Source organism: Cryptotermes secundus, unplaced genomic scaffold (genome assembly GCF_002891405.2).
Source record: "Cryptotermes secundus unplaced genomic scaffold, Csec_1.0 scaffold517, whole genome shotgun sequence".
Taxonomy (NCBI): domain Eukaryota; kingdom Metazoa; phylum Arthropoda; class Insecta; order Blattodea; family Kalotermitidae; genus Cryptotermes; species Cryptotermes secundus.
In genome coordinates this window covers 1,205,423-1,217,301 of record NW_019725008.1, presented here as the reverse complement: position 1 = coordinate 1,217,301, position 11,879 = coordinate 1,205,423, and the positions used below count along the sequence as shown (strand labels likewise).

Sequence of the window (11,879 nt, the reverse complement as noted above, 5' to 3'; positions counted from 1 at the left end):
CCGAGTTGAACATTTGTAAGTGAATGGAGCAGTGCTGATTGAAGAAACGGCAACACAACTCGTCGAAAGACTGAGAAACTCCATTTCCGGGCGACGTACCATGCCTGTCTTTTCACGATTGAGTTACAGCGGGGATTCCTACAAATTAGTTGTTCTGTAACGTACTGCAGTGATTGCTTTGTTTGTGTAGAAAGCACGAAACGTGGACGAAGGTGTTATTTTTCTTGTTGTACAGTTAATTAAGCAAGAGCCTGGCATGTATCACAGATGCCAAGCGGGACAAGTAGATTTGGCTCGGAAACATAATTTATCATGAGATGAAGGAATTTGGTGTGTGTGTGTATATATAACTTTTAGTAGTATCAAAATAGAGATTATGTCTGCTAAAACTATGCAGCAACTACTATAATATGACCCCTGCTTTGTGATACATGTCAGCATTTTGGTTTGTCCTCATCCCCTAAAACTCAATATACGCGTAACTCCACCGAAAAGGAATTGCTCCTACTGGTATTAAGAAGTTATCAGCTAGCTGATTTTGCAGGCACTGTGCTCTCGACAATCTTTGCCTTCCGCAATCATTTTTATTGTAATAAACAATGTAAAGAAAAAACGTCTAACAGTGTTACTGAATTTGTATATCAATAAAAACGTAGTCTTTCTTCTGCATACATACTCATTCACTCATGGAGCTGAGCACATCTTGAGAAGCTGCCAATTGTGCATTTACTCAAGAGCTTCCCAGCATTTTATGAAACCCGAAGGTTTATTACTGTGTGCACCAGAGCCCTCCACTGGTCCCTATCCTGAGCCAGATCAATCTAAACCATATCATCCCATCCTATCTCTGAGATCCATTTTAATATTATCCACCCACATACACCTTGGTCTTGCCAGTTTTCTATTTCCATCTGGCTTTCATCTTCTCCCCATTCGTGTCACATGCCCTTCCCATCTCCTCATCCGTGAGTTGATCATTCTAATTATAATTTAAGAAGAGTAAAAGTTATGAAGTTCCTCATGATGCAGTTTTCTCGAACCTCCTGTCACTTCATCTCCCTTCAGTTCAAATATTCTCAACACCCTGTGTTGGTGTGATATCATCGTTCTGAATGTTCATGCCCCAACAGAAGATAAAACTGAAGATATAAAGGACAGGTTCTACAAAGAACTAGAATATGTATTTCATAAATTCCCAAAGTACCATATGAAAATGTTAGGAGATTTCAATGCCAAAGTAGGTAGGAAAGACATTTTCAAACCAACAACTGGGAATGAGAGTTTGTACAAAATCAGTAATGGTAATGGAGTTAGAGCAGTAAACTCTGCCACAATGAAAAATGTTACTGGTGAAAGGACAATGTTCCTGTGTCATAACATCCATAAATTTATTTGGACATCATCTGATGGGAAGACACACAATCAAATCAACCATATTTTGATAGACAGGGGACGGCACTCAAGTATACTTGAAGTCCGATCATTCAGGGCAGCAGATTGTGATACTTGCCACTGGCTAGTAGCGGAAAAGTTTTGGGAAAGACTGGCAGTGAGTAAACAAACAATGCATAGAGTTCATATGGAAAGATTCAATCTCAAGAAATTAAACAAGGTAGAGGGTATAGAGCAGTATCATGTTGAAATCTTAAATAGGTTCACAGCTTTGGAAAACTTAGGCAATGACATGGATGTTAAACTTTAGGAAAGTATTAGAATATCAAAATTTCTACCAAGGAGAGTCTATGTTATTATGAACTGAAGAAGCATAAGCCGTGGTTTGATAAAGGATGTTCAAAATCATAAGACCAAACAAAACAAACCAAACTGCAGTGGTTACAGGATCAAAGCGAAATAAATGCGGATAATCTGGACAATATAAGACGTGAAACCAGCAGACATTTCAGGAATAAAGAGAGGGAATATCTCAAAGATAAAATTGATGAGCTTGCAATGAACACTAAGAACAAGAACATTTAGAGACCTGTACAGAGGAATAAATGACTTTAAGGGGGTTACCAACCTAGAAGTAACTTAGTGAAGGATGAGAATGGTGATCCGCTTGCATATTTCTACAGCATTTTGAATAGGTGGAAGAACTTCTCTGTTATTGAATGTAAATAGGGTCAGTGATGTTAGGCAGATAAAAACACATACAGCTGAGCCATTTGTACCTGATCCTAGCCCTTTTGAGGTTGAAACTGCTATTGCAAAATTGAAAAAATATAAATCGCCAGGTAGTGATCGAATTCCGGCAAAACTTATTCAAGCAGGATGTGACATAGTATGTTCTAAGATCCATAAGTTAATTAATTCTATTTGGAATAAGAATAAATTGCCTGATCAGTGGAAGGTGTATATTATTGTACCAGTTCACAAGAAGAGTGATAAAACTAACTAGCATTTATTGGGGGATATCACTGCCATCAGTTTCATACAAAATTTTATCCAATATTCCTCTCTCAAGTTTAAGTCAATACATAGACGAAATTATTGGGGATCATCAGTATGGTTTTCAACATAACAGATCAACTACAGATCAGATCGTTTGCATTCCTCAGATATGGGAGTACAATGAGACAGCACAACAGCTATTCATAGTCTTAAAGAAAGACTATGATTCAGTTAGGAGGGACGTATTGTACAATATTCTCATAGAGTTTGGGATACCCATGAAACCGGTCAGGCAGATTAAAATGTCTTTAAACAAAATGTATGGTAAAGTCCGTATAGGTAAATATTTGTCTGATAATTTCCCTAGCCAGAATGGTCTAAAACAACGAGATGTTTTATCGACACTCCTTTTCAACTATGATTTACAATATGCCATTAGGAAGGTCCAGGAAAACCAAGTGGAACCGAAACTGAATGGGACACATCAGCTGTTGGTCTATGCTGATGATGTGAATCTACTGTGTAATAATATAGATACCATAAAGAGAAACACTCAGCTTTTAATTGATGCTAGTAAGGAGGTTGGTCTAGAAGTAAACAAAAAACTAAGTATATTGTCATGTTTTGGGTATGTCGCGTGACAAATAACTTCATGCCATTCTGGATCTAGGGAATTTATTGCACATTCACTCTTGCAATTACACAATTTACAATCTCACAACTACTGCCATCTGCAGTATCACAATTACTTCTCCTGCTGGAGTCCCTGCCATGCACTCGATACAACCCGACTTGGCGACTGCTAGATTGCAACTGACTGGTTACTCTCTCTAGTAACTGGCTCAATACTCACTACTCACTACTCTAGTAACTCTCACATTGACAACACAGAAAACAGTTACGTGATAGCTACCACTGATTCGTAACGTCGTGTTTACAAGAGTTGCTGGGGAACGCTGCCGAGAGTTATTGCTGCATAGTAACCGAGGTGTCCCCTGTTACATAACCACAGGAAAGGGGGACGGAGTGTTGACTGACCTGTTACCATAGCAGCGGCAGTTGCTCCGATGCTCTTACGTCACCGCAGGGGGGGGGGGTTACCGAGCGTTGCGCCATCCACGTCACAATATGTTACTGTCTCGTCACCAAAATGCAGGGCAAAATCATGACATAGATGCATAACAGATGTTCTGAAAATGTAGCACAGTTCAGATATTTGCGAATGACGATAAAAAATCAAAACCTGATTCAGGAGGAATTTTAGTGGGTACTAAACTCAGGTAATGCTTGCTACCATTCAGTCCAGAACCCTTTGTCTTCTCATCTGCTGTCCATAAACATAACAATTAGAATATACAAAACTATGTTGCCTGTGGTTCTGCTGATACAGCTGGATGAAAATTTATATCTTGTCTTCAAATTTGAGGTCCTACAAAATCCACCAATAAAAAAAAAACTTTCAATGCTCATTCTGTAAAATGATTTGAACAGTTCTGGATCCTTATTCAATTCTTTCATAACAATATAAGCACCTGGGTTTAAATTGTTGCGAAAGAAAGTATGCACTCAATGTTTCGTTTTCTCCTGTCTTCTCCTCTTATGCTGTCTCAACCACCACATTACAGGATCAATATTACTATTTGACATTGCAGAAGATAAGTGCATGAAATTGGTGGGCAAACACACTCGCATGAGATGTGAGCAACTAATCGAACGTAAGTTTCCTCAGTGTGCGCCTGCAAATCTGAAAACCAGTTGCCTGATCGAAATCGCAGTTGCCAGTTTCCTTGGTGTGCACCCGGCCTTACAGTCACTAACAGATACGAATACGTGATGAGCGCGAGAATTTATGAGGTGGGATTCAACAATGATAGGTTAAGTTACGTATGGTTAAGCTGTTTGCGCAACACACAACTGCACATTCACTTATTTCAACAGGTAGTTACATCCAATAGCGTTTTAATGGGCTAGGCTGTGTTAATCTATAGCCTACTGGCAAATCACGCCAACTCATATCCGAGAAGACACGAAACTTGGCCATGTCATTTTGATCTAATTACAAATCATTGATACCATTAATATTTCAAACTTTGGAAAAGACCTAGACATTTTAAATGCCACAAGTTCTCGATTTTCCAACATCTAAAAAAAATGGATTTTGAAAACTTTAAGTTTGCATATTCTCAAAATTCTGGAGAGGTTTTAATAAATTCATTATTTGAATTAAATGTATTTTGAGACTTCTAAAATGTATGAAGTATTAACCATTCAAAAATATAATTCTTTCATTTTATAATACTTTATTTTATTGAAAAACTCTGATATTCACAAATGTACACAATTTTTTAAATTCCCAAATAAAAAATTAAATAATATGCTTCTGGACATTATCCATCATCCTATCTTTATCTAAAAACAGTCCTGTTTTAGATTTAAAAAACGTTTCCAAAACTAGATTTTGTCTCATCTTCATGTAAAACCTACTCAGTTGGGCCCAATCAATAGAGCTAGTCCCAGACACCTGTGCCAGCATCAAGATGAGATATACNTTTAGATTTAAAAAACGTTTCCAAAACTAGATTTTGTCTCATCTTCTTGTAAAACCTACTCAGTTGGGCCCAATCAATAGAGCTAGTCTCTATCTCTGGACACCTGTGCCAGCATCAAGATGAGATATATGAGCCTAACACAGCATAAACCATATAAAGAGCTAAGAAAACATTAAATTATTAAAAAGTCTACATGTATTAGGCCATACACCAGAGAAGTATCAAGATAGAAATCACTGGAGAAGAAATACTCCTTACGGTACTAACACAAGAAAAACAAATTTTCCCACTAAATCTACACTTGACGGAGTTGAGTTTTCTGACGTCTGCTGTGATAACGGGAGTCCAGATGAGAGAGGTATCCAAGCTGGGTTGACTGATCAGATAGTCCATCAGAGACATGTGGGCTGATTCCTTGTATTTCCTGTATGTGATGTTGGGCTCAATCTGCAGGACCTTTGCTTCATTCCAACATATTTTGTGACCTTCCTCATATGCCTGTTAGGCTAATTTTGATTTTTCCAGCAAATCCTTGTCAGATTATATTTACGCTCCTTCATATGTACTTTTAAAGGTCTGCTTGTTTCACCAATGTAACATCTGCCACAATCACATGGGACGCTGTACACACACTGTTTCGTCTGCTAGGCATCTCTTAACAGGTTGTGTTCTCATCAATGTCCCATGGAGTGTATATTTAGTCTTTAAAATTGTTCTGAGATTGGAATGGCTCCCAATGCGTTTGCATTTCATGGAAGTATCCTTAACATATGAAATGATGACAGTGCCCTGGTACATTGTGTCTGAAGAATGATGATTTCTCATCAATGGCTTCATTAAAGAGTCAACAAATTCTTTTGGATATTCATTGAGTATCAGAGCATGTCATATTTTTAACTCATTATATGGAAAATGCAATGTGATCACCAAACAAATTGTGAAACTGTTACAGTCAAGATGCTGGCCCCACAATTCATTACCTTTAAATTTAAGGATCCAAAAACATAATCTGTTTTACACCCATAAAGATCTGCTGGAATGTTTACGTATGCAGTATGTTTGGAGAATGGTATGCTTTTCATGCAAGTTTTCAATGATAAGTAGGCTCAGAACCTCCTTAGCTCCTATCTTGCGTGCACTGAGAGACATATATTTCTCAACTCATACCATGGATGACTGACCCCCCCTGATGACTGGAGCAGAGCACAACTGTTGCGTGCACCTGGAGAAATTCACATATTTGATCACCGCCTTGCAGGGCAGGGCCAGGCCACTGATGTGCTACACAGAATCCTGAAACCAGCAAAACTAAGAGGAAACCCTCAAGACCTTTAAGACCACTCTGGGGACCGCCACTTGGCCACTGTGTACCACAGTCAACTAAAAACAGGGGTCCAGGGTGTTGGAAATTCCTGGCAAGAATTTGCCACAACCGTCAAACACCTGTTCTGCACTATCAGACAACCACATAAGGAGGGAGGCAGGCAAGGAGTTTGCAGACAGGGTGGAAGATTACCCATCTTCCTCCAGGCATACAGGGCATCCACTCATGACCCTACAGGCTTGACCCCAGCTAGCCTAGTGTTTGCAAAGAGAACTCTGACTGCCCTGCGACCTGCTGTTTGGGGCACTGTCCTCACAAGAATGACCCACAATCAATGACGCAGAAAATTTAGTGGACCATCTTCAGGTCAATGACTGGATGAAAACTCATTATGACAGACTAGCCAACTGTGTGGGCTACCATGGGGCAATGAAGTGTGGCTCTATTGCCCAACCAGCATGAAGGGAAAATTGCCCAAGCTCCAATCCTCATGGCAGGGCCCACACAAGGTAGTCACCCAGATAAATGATGTGGTATACAGGATCCAGCTGAGCCCTAGATCAAGGTTGACGGTGGTACATCTGGACCCGCTCGCACCTTATCAGGAAGCCACTTGGGATGAGAGGCCTTAAGGAGGGATCAGCTGGAGAGAAATAACTGTGAGAATCAAGCCACAGGGAAGGAAGGCCAGACCAATTACAAAGTCACAAGTACACCACTAAGGAAAAGAAGAAATGGCAGTATGCCCATAGGCTATTCCGGATGAACAGCCTTAAGGAGGAGAAATGTAGCATGTAGAACTGTCGTTAGGTAATAGCCTGTACACACGCAGCAGAGGAATACGTCATGTAAGTGGTGATGTCACGCAACAATAGAAGAGGTGTTGTGAGCAACATTTTCTGTGGGTCTTCTCCAAGGCTATATGACTTGACCAAGTTCACTTCAGTTAGTGACTGCAGTGCAGTTGAGTACAGTGGAGTGAAGTGAGTTGGTGAGCAATCAGTTAGGTAGAGGACAGCTGCAGTTAAGTCACTGTGAGCTGCTGCTGTAAGAAGCTGGTAGCTGAGGCACGGGGATAGTTCGGGAACCCAGAATGAAAAGAACATTTGCTGTTGAAGTCATTACCAGATAACCTGTGGTGAAGACACAGCAGACCAAAAAGAGTTAGTGCATGCTGCTGTTATAGTTACCTGCAGTTAAGATCTGTAAGTGGTCAATAAATCTGACTACCAATCAAAACCCCATCTACAGTCACTCATAAGTGAAAATATAAAAAAAAAATACATACATACTTATGCTACTTCTCAACGTAGTCTCTGTCAGAACTGAGACACGTGTCATATTGTGGAATAACTTTATGTATGCCTGTGTCAAAGAAATCTGCCACCCGTGAGCTCAGCCATGTTTTGACATCTTCCATCAACTGCTCATTACTGTTGAAACACTATGACCCCAACCAGATCTTCTGGTAGGTAAAGAGGTGGTAGTCACTCGGAGTGAGATCAGGGCTAGAGTGCTGTCAAACCACTCCAAGCTGAAATGCTCCAGCAGTGCTTGAGTCCAAGGAGCTGTTTGTGGACATGCATTGTCATGGAGTAGCCCTATGCTGGAAGTCATCACACCACACCTTTTCCTCTGAATGGCCCTATGCAACTGTTTTGGTGTNAAGATAACTGATTACTGTACTCGTATCTAGGTACAGTAAGGCACAACAATTGATGTAATCTACTGTAATTTGGTGAGTAGGCCTACCTTTAATATACAGTATTAGTGCGGTGTGTATTGTCAGTGAAAAGCGCTGTAATATGTCTTTGATATTACACATTTGGGCAATTCCACGTTAATGTTACGTTAGTCTGTACTTAACTACGTATTTGACTAAAAAATGCAACATTTTAACTCGGTTTTTGGTAGATTTTTACGTGACTAACATAAGGCTACTGTGGAAGTGCCCATTTCGGTTACAACGACATTCGTTTATAACGACACTATTTTTAGGTCCCTTTGATGACGTTATAACCAAGTTCTACTGTACTTCTCACATTACTGTGGTCCCTTGTTACACGAATTCCACCATCAGCACTCCTTTTCTGTCCAAAAAACAGCTGCCATCAGCTTTCTGACAGACATATGTTTAAACTTTCTCAGCTTGTTCTTTGGTTTCAACATCACAAATGAAACCCAGGTTTCTTTACCTGTTACTCGTACAATGCGATTGAGAAACTGGTCACCATCTTTGTGGTACTGTTCTAAAAAGTCAAAGTCAAGGCCAAAGCTGTTCTATGTGTTCTGTGCACACCCATAAGCATTTTTGGAGCCCATATTACATGAAATTTGTGACAGCCTAGCCTAACTGTGATAATCTCATAGAAAACTGTTCGTGAAATTTGTGGAAACTCATACAAAAGATATGAAATTGTGAAGCGCCATCTTTCAAAAACTGTTTAGCTAACACTTTAAACAAGATCACTCACTCACTACAGAAGGCCAACCACTTCACTTTTCATCGTGAACATCGCTTTGCCCATCTTTGAACATTCTACACACTGTCTCAGTTCCTTCACTCATTACATTTTGGCTATAAACCGTGCATAATTCATGATGCATTTCTGCGGCATTTATGTTTTTAGTGTGAAGAAAGAGCATAACATAGCGAATTTTGCAACTGGCAGGATCATCAATCACAGAACACATCACAACTCCCTCTGTACAGACAAGAACCAACACTAGGTGAGCAGTTACAAGATGGTTGGCAAGGCAATGAATCATGTGAAGCTATCTCGCATGCATGAGCTCTCCCCCCCTCCTACATTAGTTGCCTAAAACAAATGGAAGTTACTTTCTGAATAGCCCTCGTATTATTCTCAGGAAGAGTTCATCTCTGCCTTATTTAGACATGTCCACACTTTCAGAGCAGATTGACAAATCAAAGTGTTAGCAAGGGAAATATACCCATACTGGCTTAGTAAAAAATTATATATTTCACATTACACAAAGTGCGCCAGGAGAGCTCAATGAGTATTGTGACTTGGCTATGGATTGCATGACCTAGGAGTCAGGATTCAATTTCAGGTAGGGGAAACAGATTTTTCAGTACTCCATAATGTCCAGACCAGATCTGAAGCCCAACCAGCTTCCCAAACAAGAATACTATGCTGTTTCCCCAAGGGTAAAGTGGCAGGGGATTGAAGCTGACCCCTCACCTTCACTTAGTGCCAAAGTTAAGAATGGTAAAGCTATACTTCCACTCCCCCCACATATCTTCGTGGTGAGGCACTTAATTAAGCCCGGATATAAGTTTATCTTTTTACCTTTACTTCTTACAGAATACACCAATCTAATCAGGTGTGCATAAAGTTTATAAACTGACACACAGTCCCTTGAAAGCATGATGTTATATTTCACAAAATGTGGATGCCATGGATATTTTTCCTGTTATTTAGCATAACTTTCTCTTGCCTCTTCTTTTCTTCTTTAAAAGCTAGGATGTTTGCTTTCCGTTCCATTCTTCTTTCCTATTTAAAACAACATAAAACTTATGACCAAGAAGAAGACTATTATACTATTACATATTAAGTTTTAAGAAGTGAGTTTAAACAGCTCAAACAAAAAATGATTGGTTACAAGCTGGACAATTAGTGTTTGATTCCTTGAAGGAATAAAGATGTTTCCTCTCTCGTTAAAATTCGTACCAGATCTGGGGACCATCAAATCCTGAACAACTGGCCAGAAGGCATGAATGACTCCACAAGCAACGAAACAGAAAAATATGGTCATAAGTCCAATGGGACCTGAAACCAAGAATGACCGTACTGGCAAGAGCCAGAAGCAATTTACCCAACAGATCGGACAGCAGCAGTGAGGCTGAAGAGAGACCCCATTTCTATACACATTAAATGGTCTTGGAATGAACATAAATATGGTCATGGGTCCTGCTGGGGCTCAAAACCAAGACTGAACCTGCTGGTGAAGATCAGCAGCAAATTATCTCTCTGCTCAAGATGGCAGTCAGGAGTTGGAAGGATGCAGCCGGTGGTTAGCAGTCAGTCTGCCAGCCAGTGAATACAAAAGCTGCAAAAGGGTTCTCCACTGTTGGAAGCTGCTACCATGCCACAAGTAGTGAACAAACAGCAGTTATTCGCAGCTGTGGTTATTTGCAATTGTGTAGATTAGTGAGTGTTAGAACTAATTGTAATTATGAGTAATAAGCATTAAATAAATTCAGTAATCAATCCAAAACCTCTGTGTAGTCACTAACACATGACAACTGTTGTCAGAAGTGGGACTGCGTTGACTGGATCAGATTGAATTGTGCATCTTAAGATTGGAACCATGTGACAGATAATCGTGTCAGACTTTGAATGTCTCGTAGCCACCAAAGAGAGGATGAAGGCCAAGACTGGGCCCATCAAAAAAAGGTAAGAGGCCTGCATATTGTGACAAACATGTAACAACACTATATACACTCGTGCACATGTCCATACACATTCTAAGACTCCTCTCTTTGGATGTTATAACTTTATGGAATAGAAATAATAAACAATTTTTAAGTTCAGACTGCTGTAGCATGGACAGAACTTCAAAACACCCAGTTAAATTCAGCTGATCAAACAGGGTCACAGTAGGGTGAATAGTAGGCAAAGGAATGTGGACACAATTTGCAAAGATGTCATTTCTACTTACTCCACAGGTCAATATAATGTCACATACCTTCCTGTACTGTCGGAGGGCTCTTTTCCTTTCAGAGCGTTCCTCTGGTGTTTCATCTTTAGGGCGCATAGACAGTACAGATAGGGCTGAAACCATTGATTCTGTTCCATCGTCACTACAGGGATTTCTATCTTCATCAGTGCTGTGTCTAAGTAGAGCACGTGCTGTCAATTTCGTATGTCCATTAATGCCATCTAGTACTTCAAGAGGAATTCCTGTTTTCTTTGATATACGTATCTTCTTTTGCACCTTCAAACAAAGAAAATAATACATTTAGGATTCATACACACCAGGATACTGGTCTAGAAAACGGAGATTAACGGCCATGGCAATCCGTTGCGCTGACCATGTGACACCCTCTATCCACAAAAGTTGGCATTAACTTCGCTGAAAAGTGGCAGTCGCTCAGTCGGTACAGTTCACTTGCGGACTAGAGTGACAAACTGTTGCTAATAAATGTAAAATGACTACATGCTGCACTCGTTACACATAGTGTGTTCTTCTCACTAAGACTTTCATTTAATGACACAATCCCTCTTCCACTACTGAATTGGGAAAATATATAAAATAAAAATTATTCAATTATTTCTGAAAAATAAATACCTGTGGCACAGCTTGAAACCATCAGCAGAGTAATGTATCAACATGAAGATAGTCATGAGCTGTTACCATTTAATACACTAGCATGCAGAGAGCCACTGCTAGGTTATGGCATAGTAAACAATTTATCAGTGAAAAATGATTAAACAGGCAACAGAGAAACACATCATGTCCACGGCGATGTCAAGCAACAATAGAAGAGCTGCAAGAAGAAGTGTTGCCATGCGGTCCAGTACCAGGGGGACAGTGCTGCAGCAATATAAGATGTGATATGTAACCCACATCAACAGAGGAATGGTGTTTTC

At 39.9% G+C, this 11,879-nt stretch overlaps 1 protein-coding gene across 1 annotated transcript in view; it reads right to left on the bottom strand.

Annotated features, from left to right (window-relative positions):
• Window positions 1-9,558: 9,558 nt before the first annotated feature.
• The window catches only part of LOC111863194 (protein LTV1 homolog), a 19,153-nt gene continuing 16,832 nt past the window's right edge, over window positions 9,559-11,879 (bottom strand). The window contains exons 6-7 of the mRNA XM_023849277.1: window positions 10,975-11,223; window positions 9,559-9,779 (exon numbers count right to left, since the gene is read on the bottom strand). Coding sequence (XP_023705045.1) covers window positions 9,666-9,779; window positions 10,975-11,223 — 363 coding nt within the window. The 3' untranslated portion in view covers window positions 9,559-9,665. The remainder of the gene's footprint in view (window positions 9,780-10,974; window positions 11,224-11,879) is intronic.